A 21,081-nucleotide genomic window follows, 5' to 3' on the forward strand; every position below is an offset into this window, starting at 1 on the left:
CAAGCACGACTCACTACCCGTCCTCACAACTAATACTGAGTTTTTTTTTAGTCAAAGGATAGTTTTCTCCAATATTATTTTCTATAATATTCAATTATTTCTGGACATACGGAAAATTAAGTTCATCTATGTGTTCATGAACAATTTATATACATTTCTATTATTTACAATATCAACAGTCCTTACTCAGAATTTTATGATTATTAGAAACCTTCATTAATCAAAGTTGATATGAGGAAAACATACACTAGTCTAAATGTATTTTATAAAGTGTTGTACTCTATGTTGATCATTAAAGTCTGAAGATAATTACTAAAAATTGTGAAAACAGAGAATCATTTTTATGTTTTATACATCCTAATCAGTGCAATGAAAGTAATAAAATGAAAAAAAAAAATATATGAAATGTGTCAGGTATGGGCAGAGTGAAGTCAAAGTTGTGTATCTGTTGTAAATGAGAACAGTTCTAATACTATAAATACTGTTTTTTCTATTGTATTGGTAGTGCTAATATTGCAGTTTATAATAACATGTGATGTAATTTCATTTCCAGAGGTGAAGCAGCGATAAGTGAAAGACATAAATCTTAGCAATGACTGAGACTGTACCCAAAGCTTCTGCATCTGCAGTCTGTCATTTTGCCACCAAGTCACATTCAGACTTCTAATCCTGTAAGAACAAGCTGGTGATATTCAATATTAGTTCTGGCAGCAGTTACAAAATCTGCCTCCAGTATCCAAAGCATTATGTAGACACTACAACTGCATCATTTACAACAATACGTAACATAAATAAAAGAATAGTTTATGAGAAAATCAGTGAAACATGACTAAATAATGTTTTTTTCAGTTCATTTCATAGTATGATCTTGAACTATGTGACAAGTATAATTAACTTGTCTTAGGAGTGATTGTATGCACTTGGGCACCAGTTAGCTACTGCACAAGTACATTTTATGTTTTACGAGTTAACTAGTGAATGGGAGTTTACTCTCTGTATCAAGAAATTGCAACTGTATTCATTTCATATTATAGTTTGTGAGACATCTAATTGATTTTTATCAATACTGAGACTTTTTTGTGAAAAGTGTAATGTGTAACATATACAGTTTCTCATGAAGTTATTATTACATTCCCAAAATTGTCAAAAAAAAATAACTACCCACTGTGGATAGTGATAGAAATGCCATTTGTATTTTTACTGTTGTTTGGGTGATGTTTTTCGCAGTCAAATGTAAGGTGCAGTATAAATCGTCTTCCAACTCTAATTTGGAATAAAACATAATTCTGAGTTCTGTAATGCTCTTTTTGCATATGATCTGCTTTGGATGTCATTGTATTTCTGAATTTATATTATTGATCAGTAATAGAACCAAGAGCATCTAGAACTTCTAGAGTCTAGCAATCTATGATTTCCAATAGTAAATTTTTGGCAATGGTTACAGGATTATTGAAACTAACACTATCAGACTGCCAGTATTCAGATTAGCTACTGTGTTTTGGATTAATCTAATTGTGAAAATCAAAGTTTAAAAATAAACTTTACATTTTAAAAGATAAACATGTAGGACTAAACATCACCAATGGTTCAGTCACTACATACAGAGAGAATTTTCAGGATGAATGCATTGTAAAGTTTCATAATGAGAAAGTTTCTTAATTTTTTGACAATTTGGAATGTGTTTTTATCAAAGTTAGATGATGGTTAAATTAAACAAATACAGGGATAAGACACAGATACCAATTTCAGTCATTAAATGTGTTGATGAAGAAGAGTATCGAAAGGGAGCACCAGGCAACTATTGACTGCAAATGGTGTGAGTAGTACAGTAAATACAATACAGATGATAGCAGTAGTGATTGCAACAGAGGAACAAGCAGGCAAGAAGGCTAGGCACAATAGAAACCCTCCAATCAGAAATGAGATACTAAATTTTCTTGATGGAAGGCTGTATTTGTAAAATGGAGCAATTGAAGCTTGAAAACTGAATACAGGTACTGTATCTAAAATGTAATGGTAATTTTTTTAGAGTCATAAGCCTTCTGACTAGTTTGTTGCACTTCCCTTGACTTATATAGGTCAACAGCAACTACATATACCATACTATATATCTCAAAACGTTCACCACCACCACCACACCTAATCCTATCAAAAAATCCCACCTAGATAATCAAAATTGAAATTGAACACTTACATTGACCTATATAGGTCAAAAGAAACTACCAATACCACACTATAAATCTCAAAACTTTCACAACCACCACACTTAATCCTACAACAAAAAAACACCTAGAAAACCAATATCGGAATCGAACACATGCCTTGACCTTTATAGGTCAACAGCAACTACCGATACCACACAATTAATCTCAAATCTGTCACCACCATTACACTATATCCTGCCACAAAGAAAATCAAAATTGGCATCTAACACTTCCCTTGACCTACATAGTCAACAGCAACTTCCAATACCACACTATAAATCTCAAAACTTGCACCACCAATACACTTAATCCTACAACAAAAAATCACATAGATAATCAAAATTGAAATCGAACATTTACATTGACCTATATAGGTCAAATCTCGAAACTTTCACAACCACCACCACATTTAATACTACCACAAAAAAGACCTAGAAATTCAAAATTGGATTCGAACACATTCCTTGACCTATATAAAACAACAGCAACAGCAAATACCACACTATAAGTCTCAAAAATTTCACCACCACCAAACTAAATCCTACCACAAAAGAACACCTAGAAAATCTAAATTTAATCCTATTACATAAAAACATTTAGATATTCAAAATTGGAACTGAGCACTTCTCTTGACATATGTAAGTCAGCAACAAATACCAATACCACACTAAAAAATTGAAATCCTTCACTTCCACGACACTTAATCCTAAACAAAAAACACCTAGAAAATCAAAATTTAATCCTACCAGTAAAAAACACCTAGACATTCAAAATCGTTATCGAACACTTCCCTTGACCTATTTAGGTCAACAGAAACTGGTAATACCACACTATCAATATCAAACCTTCACCACCACCATACTTAATCCTACCACAAAAAAGTAGAAAATCAAAACTGGATTCTAACCATTCCCTTGACCTATACAGGTCAACAGCCACTACCAATACCACACTATGAATCTCAAAACTTTCACCCCACCACAAAAACACAAAGGAAATCAAAATTGGATATTAACACTTCCCTTGACCTCTATAGGCCAACAGCAACTACCAATACCACACTATAAATCTCAAAACTTTCACCACCACCAGAGTTAATCCTATCACAAAAAAACACCCAGAAAATCAAAATTGGAATCTAACACATCCCTTGACCAGCATAGGTCAACAGCAACTACCAATACTACACTATAAATCTCAAAACTTTCATCACCTCACTTAATACTACCACAGAAAAAAAACACCAAAATTTAATCCTATCACAAAAAAACACATAGACATTCAAAATTGGAATCAAACTTCCCTTGACCTATATAGGTCAACAGCAACTACAGATTCCACACTATAAAACTCAAAACTTTCACCACCACCACCACACTTAATCCTACCACAAAAAAACACCTAGAAAATCAAAATTTGAATCGAACACTTCCCTTGACCCCAAATGGCAGTTGAAACAGCTTCCAGTCGTTTCGAGATCAACAAACACAGGCCCTATATGGTTTTGAAGTGAATCTTATACCATTATTCTTGCAAAATAGTGGCAAGTTCAGGTAACAATGATTGAGGTAAATAGTGATCACGCGCCCTCCTCTCCAAAATAGACCACAAAGGCGCAGTGATATGAAGTCTGGTGTCTATGGTGACCAGGTGAGATGTGACAATTCATTCTCTTGCTCATAACACTAGTTCTGGACAATGAAAGCTTTGTGAACCGGGGCGCTATCATCTTAGAACACAGCATCAGCATTTGGGAACAAACATACTATGGGATGGACTTGTTCAGCCAAAATGGTTACATGTTCTTTGGCAGTACTGTGTCCTTGCGAAGAAACCATGGAGCCCGTGGAATACTACAACATGTCTAACCATATCATTACTGTACTCTTATAATGTTTTTCCTATTGGGAAGTAAACTCAACAAGAAGTTGGAAACTGTGTCAAACATGACTCATCCAACCAAAGGACTTTCTCCATAGCCCGGATTTTGTGGCTTCATCACCATGTTTTGCTGTTGTGGGCATTTGCATCAGTGATGAGTGGTTTGGGAATTCCAGCTCGCCCTGCAGCTGCATGATTATGGAAGTCCATTCATGTAATTTTGGTGCTGATAGCGTTCACGAGTGTGGCATTCAATTCTGCACTGACTCTTGCAGCTCTCGTCTCCTTACTTTTACTCACAATCCTCTTCAATGACTTTCTGTGATGATCACTCAACACACACTTTCATCTGGGTTGTGACGGAGCAGACAGTGTTTTTCTGCTTTTCTGAAAGTGTTACAAATCTTCAATATGGTGCATCTTTAAACACCAAACATTTCGGTTCCTTTGATTACAGGAGCACCCGTCATAAGAGTACCAACAATTTGCCTACATTTGAAATCACTTAGCTTTTACATAATGCACCAACAACTACAAAGAACAGTGTTCGGACTGCGGCTGACACTTGCAACAAATTGAGGGCATTTCCTAGCTGCCACTTATGTTCAAATGTGACAGTGCAAACTGCAGGCTTGGCTAGAATTTGCACTTTATGTTCAGTATGCATTTCTTGTAGTGTTTCTATTTTTTCCCTCAACTCCTATATGTGCATAATGTTCCACACACCACTTAAAAGCACTACCATTCTGAGGAAATGGCATAATTTCTACTGAATAGTGCAACAGCCAAACAAATTTAAATTACACACTTACAGCAAAGGACCCTGTTATACTATGAACACTTTTTCGGAATACTTTTTCCGAACACTTTTTCCAAACACTACTAAACCGATACTCCAGAATTTCAATGTCTGCGGGTATCTTGATTAAAATTTCATTCTTATGTGAGCTTATTTTCAACACTGAAAAAGAGCCACTCCTAGAGATGTAGATTGGTATATGATGGTTGCTGGAAGCGTGTAAAATTAGTGGCACAGTTCACACAGAGATTACGATACAGCATAACCAGAGAATATGACTAAGGTAAAATCCAACATTTCTTTCAAAAAATCATTGGTATGAAGAATACTGGAGGATCATACTGATAGCTCACACACAATTGTACTGTGGTGAGAGCAGAATGAATGGGGATGGGATGGAATCAAAACAACATTGTGACAAAAAGAGTGACTCGTATCCTTCTAGAAGAACTACACCACAAAAGATCACAGGATTGTTTGGCTAGCTCTGACTAATGGACAGACAAAGCAGCAAACAATCTGGACTGTAGTTAGAGGCAGCATGTCACCACAAACAATTGGGAACTGTGTACTGGGTTTAGATCTCAAATTACCATGCATCACTCCTTGTTAACACCAGTCCAAAGGCAACCATGACTTGCATAATGTAGAACCATTAGTTGACTGGGACACTGAATGACATTCTGTGGTCTTCAGTGACAAGACTCCATTCTGTATGTCACAGTCACATCAATGCCAATGTGTCTGTAAATTACCTGATAAAAAATTATCACAGGAAGCAATGACTATTGTAGACCCATACCTCTCCAACTCCTGGAATCGTGGTGTTGCAAGCTATTGGACAAGACGATAACTGATTTGATAATTGTTGGAGGGAGGCCAAATGCTTTGCAGTACGTGGCAAGAACAGTAAATGCTGTTGTCATACCCTTCATGACCAGTGTACTTAATGACATTCAAGCACTATAATGTAACATTTCATACTAACAGAGCTGCCAGATTAAACTGACAAAATTACAGAACATTGCCTGGTGAAAGGATATGTGGAGCTGACAGTGAATACCCTATAACAGTAAGTAAACACTAGAAATTACATTTATTCTTGTTAGTTACAGTTTTCAACCAACTTTAGTCACTTTTAATTTTTTGGTAGAAGTCATTGAACATTGCAAAATTCGAATGACAGTGAATGCACAATTCTGCTTTTACCATATTGACACTCAGTTCATATCTAACATCAGACCATAAATGATTCATGTGACTGAAGACTATTTCCACATAAGCATTGCTGCATGGAGCTGCCATTATTCTTTTTATGACTTTTTTTTTAAATTTTGGGCTTTTCTTCTCTGTTTAAACACGTTTAGCATGAAAATGAGTTTGACATAGAAGTCTGACATTCTAATTGTTCCAAAGTTTTACTTAGTATATGGATTCCTTCATATAAATTATCTTTATCAATGTCTTCTTCAATACCCACCACCTTTGATGCCTGTATATATTTTTCATGTGCGAGAGTTAATTTTCTTACATCCACGTAACTGAAAATCTTAAATGAAGAGCTATTGTAGTCAAACCATTTTTAAGATAATCTTTGGCTCTTTAATAAGCTACAAAAGTATCATTGTTGAATTTATTTCAGGCAACCTCATTTAGTTTTAACATTTCTTGGTTACCTTTTGCTCCAGCTGGCACTGGGGCACGAAATGTTTATTGACTAGCCTTTATGGTTTGTAGAGGACAAGGGGTTATTTTTAGGAAATACAATGTGAAATTGTGATTTAGTGTGTTTCAGTGCACGATGCACCAGCCTCACGGCAAACGGCAGATGAAGGCTGGCCGGCGTGTTATACAGGTGACAGTTTTTCAACGAGCGTTGGTATGTGTGTACGTGCGCAGCAGCCATCACAACGCAGCATTAGCAGAATTACGAAGGCTTAGGACGCGCGTGGTGCGGTTGCATTAGCCAATTCATCGAGCACCTTCTAATAAACACGCCGCAGCGTAACCGGTGGATTCAGCAGCGGACTGCACTATTTAAGGGCATCAGAGGTGGGCGTCGGCATTCGGTTCGACCGACTGGGCATTCGGTCGCTGTTACGTCATCGTCACTAGTGACACTGTCTCTGAGGACTAGTCGGCGGGGGGCGCTGCCCGCTGCTACATCGGCGACTCAAGGCGTCGGCACGAGCCACCGCGTCTGCGAGCTGGACCGCGCCTCATGCTGCAAACCTCCTACCGCCTGTGCAGCTGCTGACTGAGTGCGGCGTCAAGTTCCCCAGACGGCGTGCATCAGCTTGTGTCCACCACGACACGAGCACTGAGGCGGAGCTACCGGAAAATTTATTGGGAGAACCAACAATAAAGAGGAAGATCGCTAAAAACAGCCACCTTTTTCTACCCAGCCATGCCCTACAACTCCGACCACATCACCCGCTCCCGTCATCCTATTACAAGTGGTGTCAGTCGGGTAACCAGCACATCACACACTCCTGTTACAATCGATGACAGTAGTGGTCTTCTCCCTGGATTTGGAGGAAATGGTGGCTGGTAATCGACAAGGATATGTGGCAACAATGGATCAGCAACTCCTGCAACATGACAAGTAAGTGCCAATTTTTTGTTTGGTGGTTTGTCTAAACCTGTAGCATAGTCAGTCTTTCCTTCCTGTTCTTCTTTCTGGGCTTACTGTAGTCACGATTCGATAGCTGTTAGTGATAGAGCAGTATGTGTCAGCCAAGGTGACTATTCAGCAGCTAATTGAGCGAGTGTCGGAATTAGAGATAGAGCTTGCTTGGACTAAAGAAGCGAGCAAAGAACAATTTCCTGTTATTGCAGTAATCCTTGACACTAATGCTGCGTCTTTGGTCACCCCTTTCTCGGGAAAAGCTGGGGAGGATGTTATGATTTTTTCTTAAGAACCTTAGCACGGCTGCTAAATTGGGAAATTGGGGTGCAGAAACACTTTTGCATGTGGCTAAGTTGAAAGTAACTGGGGATGCCAGAGCTTACGTTACATGGCATGAAGAATTAAGGGATGCTCGGACTTTTTTTTTTTTTGGGTCATCAGTCTACTGACTGGTTTGATGCGGCACACCACGAATTCCTCCCCTGTGCTAACCTCTTCATCTCAAAGTAGTACTTGCAACCTATGTCCTCAATTATTTGCTTGATGTATTCCAATCTCTGTCTTCCTCTACAGTTTTTGCCCTCTACAGCTCCCTCTAGTACCATGGAAGTCATTCCTTCATGTCTTAGCAGATGTATCCTGTCCCTTCTCCTTATCAGTGTTTTCCACATATTCCTTTCCTCTCCGATTCTGCGTTGAACCTCCTCATTCCTTACCTTATCAGTCCACCTAATTTTCAATATTCGACTATAGCACCACATCCAAATGTTTCGATTCTCTTCTGTTCCGGTTTTCCCACAGTCCATGTTTCACTACTATACAATGCTGCACTCCAGACGTACATCCTCAGAAATTTCTTCCTCAAATTAAGGCCGGTATTTGATATTAGTAGACTTCTCTTGGCCAGAAATGCCTTTTTTGCCGTAGTGAGTCTGCTTTTGATGTCCTCCTTGCTCCGTCCGTCACTGGTTATTTTACTGCCTAGGTAGCAGAATTCCTTAACTTCATTGACTTCGTGACCATCAATCCTGATGTTAAGTTTCTCGCTGTTCTCATTTCTGATACTTCTCATTACCTTCGTCTTTCTCCGATTTACTCTCAAACCATACTGTGTACTCATTAGACTGTTCATTCCGTTCAGCAGATCATTTAATTCTTCTTCACTTTCACTCAGGATAGCAATGTCATCAGCGAATTGTATCATTGATATCCTTTCACCTTGTATTTTAATTCCACTCCTGAACCTTTCTTTTATTTCCATCATTGCTTCCTCGATGTACAGATTGAAGAGTAGGGGCGAAAGGCTACAGCCTTGTCTTACACCCTTCTTAATACGAGCACTTCGTTCTTGATCGTCCACTCTTATTATTCCCTCTTGGTTGTTGTACATATTGTATATGACCCGTCTCTCCCTATAGCTTACCCCTACTTTTTTCAGAATCTTGAACAACTTGCACCATTTTATATTGTCGAACGCTTTTTCCAGGTCGACAAATCCTATGAACGTGTCTTGATTTATCTTCAGCCTTGCTTCCATTATTAGCCGTAACGTCAGAATTGCCTCTCTCGTGCCTTTACTTTTCCTAAAGCCAAACTGATCGTCACCTAGCGCATTCTCAATTTTCTTTTCCATTCTTCTGTATATTATTCTTGTAAGCAGCTTAGATGCATGAGCTGTTAAGCTGATTGTGCGATAATTCTCGCACTTGTCAGCTCTTGCCGTCTTCGGAATTGTATGGATGATGCTTTTCCAAAAGTCAGATGGTATGTCGCCAGACTCCTATATTCTACACACCAACATGAATAGTCATTTTGTTGCTACTTCCCCTAATGATTTTAGAAATTCTGATGGAATGTTATCTATCCCTTCTGCCTTATTTGACCGTAAGTCCTCCAAAGCTCTTTTAAATTATGATTCTAATACTGGATCCTCTATCTCTTTTAAATCGACCCGTTTCTTCTTCTATCACATCAGACAAATCTTCACCCTCATAGAGGCTTTCAATGTATTCTTTCCACCTATCTCCTCTCTCCTCTGCATTTAACAGTGGAATTACCGTTGCACTCTTAATGTTACCACCGTTGCTTTTAATGTCACCAAAGGTTGTTTTGACTTTCCTGTATGCTGAGTCTGTCCTTCTGACAATCATATCTTTTTCAATGTCTTCACATTTTTCCTGCAGCCATTTCGTCTTAGCTTCCCTACACTTCCTATTTATATCATTCCTCAGCGACTTGTATTTCTGTATTCGTGATTTTCCCGGAACATGTTTGCACTTCCTCCTTTCATCAATCAACTGAAGTATTTCTTCTGTTACCCATGGTTTCTTCGCAGCTACCTTTTTTGTACCTATGTTTTCCTTCCCAACTTCTGTGATGGCCCTTTTTAGAGATGTCCATTCCTCTTCAACTGTGCTGCCTACTGCGCTATTCCTTATTGTTGTATCTATAGCGTTAGAGAACTTCAAACGTATCTCGTCATTCATTAGAACTTCCGTATCCCACTTCTTTGCGTATTGATTCTTCCTGACTAATGTCTTGAACTTCAACCTACTCTTCATCACTACTATATTGTGATCTGAGTCTATATCTGCTCCTGGGTACGCCTTACAATCAAGTATCTGATTTCGGAATCTCTGTCTGACCATGATGTAATCTAATGGAAATCTTCTTGTATCTCCCGGCCTTTTCCAAGTATACCTCCTCCTCTTGTGATTCTTGAACAGGGTATTCGCTATTACTAGCTGAAACTTGTTACAGATCTCAATTAGTCTTTCTCCTCTTTCATTCCTTGTCCCAAGCCCATATTCTCCAATAACCTTTTCTTCTACTCCTTCCCCTACAACTGCATTCCAGTCGCCCATGACTATTAGATTTTCGTCCCCCTTTACATACTGCATTACCCTTTCAATATCCTCATACACTTTCTCTATCTGTTCATCTTCAGCTTGCGACGTCGGCATGTATACCTGAACTATCGTTGTCGGTGTTTGTCTGCTGTCGATTCTGATTAGAACAACCCGGTCACTGAACTGTTCACAGTAACACACCCTCTGCCCTACCTTCCTATTCATAATCAATCCTACACCTGTTATACCATTTTCTGCTGCTGTTGATATTACCCGATACTCATCTGACCAGAAATCCTTGTCTTCCTTCCACTTCACTTCACTGACCCCTACTATATCTAGATTGAGCTTTTGCATTTCCCTTTTCAGATTTTCTAGTTTCCCTACCACGTTCAAGCTTCTGACATTCCACGCCCCGACTCGTAGAACATTATCCTTTCGTTGATTATTCAATCTTTTTCTCATGGTAACCTCCCCCTTGGCAGTCCCCTCCCGGAGATCCAAATGGGGGACTATTCCGGAATCTTTTGCCAATGGAGAGATCATCATGACACTTCTTCAACTACAGGCCACATGTCCTGTGGATACACGTTACGTGTCTTTAATGCAGTGGTTTCCATTGCCTTCTGCATCCTCATGTTGTTGATCATTGCTGATTCTTCCACCTTTAGGGGCAATTTCCCAACCCCTAGGACAAGAGAGTGCCCTGAACCTCTATCCACTCCTCCGCCCTCTTTGACAAGGCCGTTGGCAGAATGAGGCTGACTTCTTATACCGGAAGTCTTCGGCCGCCAATGCTGATTATTTATCAAAATTTAGGCAGTGGTGGGGATCGAACCCGGGACCGAAGACGCTTTAATTATGAATCAAAGACGCTACCCCTAGACCACGGGTACATTTGAAGTATTCAAAAAAGGGTCTAGATGGTATCGGGAACAATTGAATAGTTTGTATCGAAGGAATGGGGAATCAATAGAAGCTTTTGTAGATAGAATTAGAAAAATTAATGTTAATACCTATGAGCTAACCAATTCCGATAGGATTAATGAAGCCATTCTGCAGGAAGCTGAGCAGAGGGCATTAGACGAGTTCAAGTCTCGATCCGGCACACAGTTTTAATCTGCCAGGAAGTTTCATACCAGCGCACACTCCGCTGCAGAGTTAAAATCTCATTCTGGTGAGAATTCTTGCCAAGTGGTCTTCTGTCTCAGTATCTAATACAACAAACTTTTTACATGGTCCCATAAGAAGAAATCAGTTAGGGGCAGATGAGGTGAATGTATTGGCCATGAAACAGAACCTCCTCTGTCTGGTCAGTTTTCAGGGGATGTCTAATCCATATGTTCACAAAGCCCCCATCAAAAGAGAGATGGGGCTCCATTATGTCAGAATCACATCCACTGACAGTTAACAAGTGAGATATTCTGCATCTTACCAACAGAACCACTACATGCATGTATTAGATTACCAGAGGTATCAGAATGATTTTCTCTTATAACTCTCAATTTTGTCACTTCTGGAAACAGAGTCCTTTACCTCAAATTGATACATTTAACATTCTCCATAATCAATGAAAGTTTGTATCAGCATCCCATAAATACAACCATATTTGATGTAAAAAAAAGTAATAGTAGTAGCAAAATCTATAGTCAATCCAGAGTTTGGTTTGACTATCACAGTGACTTACTAAGCATTGTCTTGTTGGGGTTGGTATGCAGCACCTTCCTCCAACCACTGAACTGACAAAACACTTAAGTTGACATAGAATCCAGACTATGGCAACCTGGCACTTTAATATAAGCGCTGTCTCCATTACTATGCACAATTTGCTGAATTTAATGGCCTGGAATTCCATTATATTAATATTATTTTAAAAACCATTGACAGGGAGGAAAATAGTTTTAATCTTTTTCTTACTTAATACTGTTTATCACCAATTTATTAATTCTGCTTGTTCAACAACAACACTTCAAGATATTTGTCAGCGCACAAACATTTAAAAATATGTATACAGGTATTTTTTATTTTCTTGTTAACCAGCATCTTCAATTGAAGTGCTAAAATGCTTACATGGGTATGCCTTATTACATTTGTGATTTTGCCATTGGCTTCATATTAGAAACACAATGTTTTGGATCTAAATCATTATGGAATCAGATAATAAACTGCTTCAGTTGTAAAAGATTTATTTGTTAAATTATGTCTGGTTTCAGGCAATTATAAGCCCATCTCCAGGTGAACAAGAATGATGAGGTGCATGGTCATCACACCCTGGTCGCCAGGCTGCAGGCTGGTGGCAGCCACATGTGAAGGCGAGATATGATATCACCCGAAACCAGTAGTAACTGAAGTAATAAATCATTTTCAACTTAAGTGGTTTGGATGTCAGGACAGGTATTTCAACTCCTGAATATTAATGCAGTGTCTTACAACTGTGCCCTTCATTCAGTCTCTTGGAAGTATGTAGCATGTAATTTCTAAGCTAATAGTAATTACATATAAAATTCTTTTCGATATTTTTATAAGTCTTTCCTATTAATAATTTTTGAGCTAGAGGCATATTTTTGTTTGCTGAAAACTTTTTCAAATTTTTTTAAGAAAATATAAGTGCCCTCTCATCAGATACAATTCAGTCAGCCCTTCATGTACAATAGTGCTTCTTTTGACTGTTCAAAACATGTTAAGCAATCACCCAACTCTTTAAATGACTTAAATATCCTTCAACTTGTTGGTCCTTACATTATTTTTTAAAACATATATGTGTGATCTATGCTTTGGTGAATCAGATGCTTACCTATGAGATTAAGTGAGTCAAGATACAGCATAATTAATGACTGCTTCCATTAATCTGTGTCAGTGTCTACTGGTGAATTGCTCCTATATCTTTGTGTGTGTGTGTGTGTGTGTGTGTGTGTGTGTGTGTCTGGAGCTTATGGGCCCTCAACACTAAGATTATCAGCTCTGCTACACACATTAAATGAAATGAATGTGGAGAAAATGACAAATCATTGTCACACAGGAGGAAGCATATGAAATGACAATCATTCAATCACTCCTACATAACTTACATTGAGGCACACAATCACTATCTCACTTGTCGTAAGACAATGGGGAAAGTGTAAAAGATGCTATACATGGGATTAAAATAGAAGTAAAACCATGGAAGAGCTAAAAGAAAGGCATAGAGAAATGTGGCTGACTGACCACTTAACAAAAAAATTGGGTGAGCCAATCACTCTCTCAACACATTAAGAACATTGCCCTAAAATTTATGGAAACCAGTTAGACATATCACAGGACCTTAAAACTCTCGCCACATTCGTTTGAACATTACTTAAAATAGAAAGCAGATCTATTGGCAAATCTAATGCTGTCCTCTGGTTTGGAAATAAAACATAGTCTACTAAAATACGACACACACTGATCTGTACGCCTCAAGCATCATCACACATTGGAGAGTCCTCTCGCTGGAGCAAGAACCCATGTGTTACAGCCTGTCATAGGGCTGTGGCCTATGTGAACATGAGTAAGGAGGACTTTGTCCCATCAAGGTGGCTGAAAGGAGTTACACCATGGCCGTATTGGGGGCTTTACTAGATGGTGCTTATTGTCTGTCACTTCCAGCCACCCATCCTCTCCTTGACTCATGACTCTGTACCTCAACAGTCATGGCACACTTAAGCATCTTAGCTTCCTGCACATTGTTGAATAAAAATTTCTGTGCACAAATCCATTGAAACCATCTGTGCTTTTCCAAAACACAGACTGCATCTTCACAATCTTTTCAGATGTATTGAGCAGCTAATTAATATATTTTCCCATTTGTTTCAATTTTGCAATTCTTGCTATTACTATTGTAGTTGGGGTGTCAACAAATAAAGAATTAGTAACTACTACATGCCACCACTTGTGCTGTGCAGGGCTACGTAAGAATTTCATGCAAAAAATATTCATGACTATGTAATAATGATTGTAAGCAGCCAAGAGAGAGAATGGGAGGGAGAAAAACAAACAAAAATTGGTGATTCAAAACCCTCATTAGTGCACAAGGAGCATGTGGATTATTTTCATGAACATGTATGCAAGCAGGATGTGAATTATGATTTTTTTAAATGTGGAAATACACTTTGAGACTATAGCAGTAACCTATCTAGATTAATCTGCTAAAGCTGTGACTTTGTGGACATGTAAAACCCTTTGTGCATCAAGATCTGATAATTCTTAAGTTTTACTACTACTACTACTACTACTACTACTACTACTACTACTACTATTATTATTATTATTATTATTATCATTAATATTATATTGTGATTAATCTTCGAGGAAAAGTAATTTCCACTAATAAATAATGTGGCAAGTTTTCATGATCTTCTGACAGAACTAATCACTAAAGCAAAGTCATCGCAGTTTTCTTCTGATGTGTGGAAACAAACGCAAAAAAGTTGCTGCTGCGTGTAGTATATGTATCACAAGTGAATATTCATGAAACTGGTGCTAAACAAAAGTAAGGAAAGGCAACCACTTACCTCAAGTTGATTGTTGTATGGGCAGAGACAGGAAAATTTCACCAAAATGAAAATGCAAAAAATAATGCAAAATTGGCAATTTTTAACAAAATAACACAATTTTGATGATTTTTACAAAATATAGCAAAATCAATTATTTTATCAAAAGATGGTAAAATTTGTCATTTTCCCATATAAATTGGTTATAAATGTGTGGACAGCACCATACCAATATTCATAACTAGTAGTTATTGAATGTTGAAACTGCATTTGCAGTTCACATTTTCTTAAGGCAGATGTTCGTGTGCCATTGTAAAATGACAGTTAATTTCCCATGTAACTAAAACACGACATTGAACTTATTACCAAAGTTAATAAAAGACAATGAAATTAAAAAAAAAACACCTAAATTGGAAAGAAAAATGACACTGTAACTGGCAAAAATAACACCAAAATTAAAACATCCTGGCTGATTAAAACTGTGTGCCGGACCGAGACTCGAACTCGGGACCTTTGCCTTTCGCGGGCAAATGCTCTACCACCTGAGCTACCCAAGCACCACTCATGCCCCGTCCTCACAGCTTTACTTCTGCCAGTACTTCGTCTCCTATCTTCCAAACTTCAAATTCTGGAAACATCCCGTAGGCTGTGGCTATGCCATGTCTCCGCAATATCCCTTCTTTCAGGAGTGCTAGTTCTGCAGGGTTCGCAGGAGAGCTTCTGTTAAGTTTGGAAGGTAGGAGACGAGGTACTGGCAGAAGTAAAGTTGTGAGGACGGGGCATGAGTCGTGCTTGGGTAGCTCAGGTGGTAGAGCACTTGCCCACGAAAGGCAAAGGTCCCGAGTTCGAGTCTCGGTCCGGCACAAAGTTTTAATCTGCCAGGAAGTTTCATATCAGCGCACTGCAGAGTGAAAGTCTCATTCTGGAAACACCAAAAATGATAAAAAGCACATCCAATTCGGCAAAAAAACACATTTTTGCCAAAAAATTACACAATTTTGGCAAAAGCATCGAATCTGGCAAAGAACACCATATATGGCCAAAAAAGCACAAATTTTTCCAGAAAAGCACCAAATTTGGCAAGAAACAAAACCAACAGCATGAAAAAATACAACCAATATTGAGAAAAATTGCACGCGTATTCAAATATAGAGATATGTAAACAGGCAGAAAAAGGTGCTGCACTCAGCAACGCCTATATAAGATAATAAGTGTTTGGTCGTTAGATCGGTTACTGCTGTTACAATGGCAGGTTATCATGATTTAAGTGAGTTTGAACATGGTGTTATAGTTGGCACATGAGTGATGGGACACAGCATCTCTGGCGTAGCAATGAAAAGGGGAGTCTCCCATATGACAATTTCGTGAGTGTACCGTGAATATTAGGAATCCAGTAAAACATCACATCTCTGACATCGCTGCAGCCGGAAAAGGATCCTACAAGAATGGGACCAACAAGAGTATCATTCAATGTGACAGAAATGCAACCCTTCTGCAAATTGCTGCAGATTTCAATGCTGGGCCATCAACATGTGTTAGTGTGTTAACCATTTGTGTACACTTGATGACTGCACGACACTAAGCTTTATGCCTCTCCTGGGCCCGTCAACACAGACAATGGACTGTTGATGACTTAAAACGTGTTGCCTAGTTGGACAAGTCTCACTTCAAATTTTATCAAACAGCTGGATGTGTACGGGTACAGAGACAACCTCATGAATCCATGGACTCTGCATGTTACCAGGAGACTGTTAAAGCTGGTGGAGGCTCTGAAATAGTGTGGGGCATGTGCAGTTGGAATGATACGAGTCCAATAGGTTACATGTATGTAAGCATCCTGTCTGATCACCTGCATCCATTTTTGTCCATTGTGCATTCCGACGGACTTGGACAATTCCAGCAGAACAATGCGACACCCCATGTGTCCATAATTGCTCCACGAGCACTCTTCTTTATATGCTTCCACTGGCCAAAAACTCCCCATACATGAACACTACTGAGCATAGCTCTGATGCCTTGCAACATGCACTCCAGAAGAGATCTCTACCCCCTCGTACTCTTACAGATTTATGGTGCCAGTTCCCTCTGGCACTACTTCAGACATTACTCGAGTACATGACACATCATGTTGTGGCACTTCTGCGTGCTCATGGGGGCCCTACACGATATTAGGCAGGTGTACCGTTTTCTTTGGCTCTTCAATGTACATTCATATAATGAGCAACAAATAAATAGTATTGAATCCAGTCTGTTATTAACTCCCTTAAGCACAGTTTGTATATAGATCACAATTTATAACTGGCAGAAAAAGTTTTATAGCTGCATGGTATTCACCTTTATTCATTCCTACAAACTGGATGGCACTATTTGATTATATATGCCAACAAATGTCTCTTTGTTGAATAAGTCGAAAGCCTGGAGGGGAAAAAACAACATTACTAGAACGATACTTACCAACAGATATGTTGTTTGACAAAAGTTCCTAGTATATCATGGCATTTACTAAATATATCTGTCCACCTTATAATAGTGAGATGAGACGTGATGTAGATCTCTTCATGTGATTAAATTACAGCTATTCTTTACTGTACTAACATATTGTTTTAAATGGTGTTGTTCCATAAAACAAAACCATAAATATTATTTTAGCATGAATATAACTGCATGTGCAAATACAAATAATTATATTTTATTATCTTTCATATTGACAGGTCTCATTATGTACAAGTTATAAAAATACATGCTATTACTATTTTATCACATCACTCCACTTTTAATTTTTTGTTTACATCTTGATTTGACTTATATTCATCACTTTGTCGCTTTCCATGTAACTGTTTCTCAGATTTCTTCTGTGCAAATGTTTTCTTAAGACCCTTCATTTTTCTTGTCTGTAGTTTGCTAATATTCTGCTTGGGAACATGTATTCTGCCATGTTGAGTTCCAAATGCATCCTCTGATATATTTTTAACTTTCTTTACCTGAAAGGTAAAGTTGGTAACTATTGTTAGTACTACAACCATACAAACTCCACATCAAGAAACTAACCCACCAGCAAGTTTTGCAAATGAATGCATAAATATGAGAGTCCATCATTAAAACAAGGAAGCCAGGAAAACACACAAAAATGATAATTTACTTACAGTTTTTGTCCAATGCTTTTCACAAGAAATTCATGCTGAAAAAATCAAACAATGGAAAATCCAGGATGGAATGTAACAATATTACGAGAAGGAAACTTGCTACTCACCATATAACAGAGACACTGAGTTGCAGATAGGCACAACAAAAAGACTTTCACAATTAAAGCTTGTGGCCAGTGGCCAACAGCAACAGCAACAACAACAACAACAACAACAAACACACACACACACACACACACACACACACACACCACACGCACACATGACTGCAGTCTCAGGCAACTGAAACCACACTGCCAATGTGCTTACGGATGTCTTTGCTAAAACTTAACAGTATGTTGACGAATTCCTGCATCTCATCTTCACACAATAACTGGTAGTAGAAGAACACTAATAGTGGTTAACATCACTGTTACAGCCGTGTGGTTTGTGTGTGTGTGTGTGTGTGTGTGTGTGTGTGTGTGTGTGTGTGTATTGTTGATGAAGGCCTCTGGCTGAAAGCTTTAATTGTGAAAGTTTCTTTGTTGTGCCTATTTGCGACTCAACAGATGGTGAGTAGCAACTTTCTTGTCACAATATTGTCAGCTGAGAAAATGACAAAAACCAACAAGGGAATAAAGTTATTCATATAGAAGTGCTCCGACATAACCTTTGAAAAATATTGAACAATGTGGAGCACCATTTATCGTCAAAATTATGGGGGAGTTAGAGACGAATGAGCAAATCACTTAGAGAATCAGTGTTTCAGAACTTAAGGTGGGACAACGTATGCTCAAATTATTCGAAGGTGGGACAATGTATGCTTAAACTATTCTATATTCTCTTACATTTATTGCCATTTGCTTGTTCAGTTATTACGCGTTCACAATAACAATGGTTTATAGTGACATTCTAATTGAATTCCTTTCTTTTTCTTTATGTCTACATTCATCTTACTTTTTTATTTTGTCATTTCATCCATACTCCCAGTTCTCAACAGTATGCTTTACTTTGTCTCTGTTTTATATTCAGATTGTTTTGTGCTCCCCTACGCACCCACACCTTTCATTTTTATTTTGGCTCAAATTTCCACTGACTGCTCATTACTAAGAATGCTCTGGAATACGAACTAGCTATTACTCCACTGCCATTTCCCGGTAAATTACTGTGGCCTGCTTCTCTACCGATTTATGATATGTAGTGACTATTCCTTCTATTATCAACACATATACCTTTTTTTCCCTTTGTTCTCTAGCTAATTTCAAATTTTAATACATTCTCAAAATTCGCAGTTCAACAATATTTTTATAATTCTGTGCCTGTCACATCAGCTATTACTGTTTCTATTTCAGCAGGTAGTAAATAGACTCTTCCTTTCTGTCACAATTTTGTAATTTATGAATATGTACATACATATATTTCTGAGTGAGCACTGAACGGTGGGTGTCTGACGCAAATTAGACACTTCTGAAGTGCTACAGGTGCCTCACGCAGATTAAAAGCTGAAAAATGAAGCCACATCAAGCTTAATAAAGGCATGCACATACTTCAACATGTTTATTACTGACCTATATAGCCACATGGATTGTAAATATGGCTTACAGATGTTTTTGCTAAAACGTAACAGTATTTTGACAAATGCCTGTTTGTCAACTAAAGACAATAACTGGTAGTAGAAGACCACTAATAATGGTTAACATCACTGCATGAAGGTGCTATTTCGAAATACGTTGGATTTTCACAATACCAACTAACACAGTGCCCACAAATCTCAGCAACTCTTATTATTTTGAGATAGTCTTAAGGTGCACAGCTAAAAATAAATGAGAAGGATCTAACAAACTGGATAGGATGTTAAATGATACCAATATAAACACTATCTAACTTAAATAGTGAAGCATAATTTCATTGTGTTTCTGCATCAGTGGTAGAACTGGTGTGAGTGTTACATTTGAATAAGCTATACCAATGTTCAACATTACAAGAGAAACTAAGTTGAATTTCAAGGTAGTGGCTCTGAAGTCAAACGGAACTACTCTGAAGTGATCAGTCACAACTTAAAGGAAAAAGAAGTTACAAAGAAAAAAGAAGGGTAATTCAGGAAAACAGTAGAGAATACAGGAGATCCGTTGAAAATATGGAATCACATTATGCTAAAGATGCAAAAACAACTGCACGGATGAGCAAGAATCAATTTAATTTTTTGAAAAATCGGATTAAAAGTATTTTATATCGACAGGACTGCTGCCTCTAAGCACAGCAATAACAAAAGCTGCCCTCAGAGAATGCAGAGTGCAAGTCAGTAGCAATGAAAAGGTTAAAGTTGTCCTGTAAGTATACTATACACAGCAATAAACTTACAGTGTGAAATTAAAGTCAATATGCAACTCTGCAAAAACCATGATTGTAACACCACATTGCTTTTTGAGTTTTCAAACCACTTCTGCAAAATCTTTGTTTTATCTTGTACTTTTTATGTTGTTAGTATCATTTTTAATGACCACACATGTTCATATTCTCAATTATATTCTTTTACACTTTCAAATACTCCAGAATCTCAACCTTAGCCATTATACTCCAGTTGCAGTTTCTGTTTGCATATTCTGTATCTGGATCACCATTTTCACTCTCTTCCCACCTCCACACTCTCATGCTAAAAGAATCAGTGTTCATAATATTTTATCTACAGCTATTTCACATCCCCACCAGGCCTATTATAAACATTTATCTTTCAGTGAAGTTAACTCTCTGAACTGTGATTTCATTGCCACTTTCATAGCATGTTTTTCCTTCTTCCTTGCCTTTAACTCTTTTCATAACAATTTTGTTTACATTATTTTTGAAACCCACAGCTGAATTTTCGGCTTTTGACCTGAAAGACTTTTTCGTGGAAGAGACATATTCAGAGATTTGCCCAGCATTTTTGTTTCTGAAAAATAACAAGAGACAGCCCTCCCACAACAGCCAGCCTTGCTGAAAGCACCTCCAGTGCTAGGCTAGAGGATATGCATGCTCCAGCGAACTTGAGGGCTACGCCGCCAGTAGCAAAGCTAATGGCAGAGTCACCCAAACCAGACAGGCCTCGACAG

At 38.1% G+C, this 21,081-nt stretch overlaps 1 protein-coding gene across 1 annotated transcript in view; it reads right to left on the bottom strand.

Moving 5' to 3' along the window:
* Nucleotides 1–17,537: 17,537 nt before the first annotated feature.
* The window catches only part of LOC126281898 (ribosome production factor 2 homolog), a 51,580-nt gene continuing 48,036 nt past the window's right edge, over nucleotides 17,538–21,081 (bottom strand). The window contains exon 6 of the mRNA XM_049981220.1: nucleotides 17,538–17,851. Within this exon, the coding sequence (XP_049837177.1) occupies nucleotides 17,633–17,851 (219 nt within the window). The 3' untranslated portion in view covers nucleotides 17,538–17,632. The remainder of the gene's footprint in view (nucleotides 17,852–21,081) is intronic.

Source organism: Schistocerca gregaria, chromosome 7 (genome assembly GCF_023897955.1).
Source record: "Schistocerca gregaria isolate iqSchGreg1 chromosome 7, iqSchGreg1.2, whole genome shotgun sequence".
Taxonomy (NCBI): Eukaryota; Metazoa; Arthropoda; class Insecta; order Orthoptera; family Acrididae; genus Schistocerca; species Schistocerca gregaria.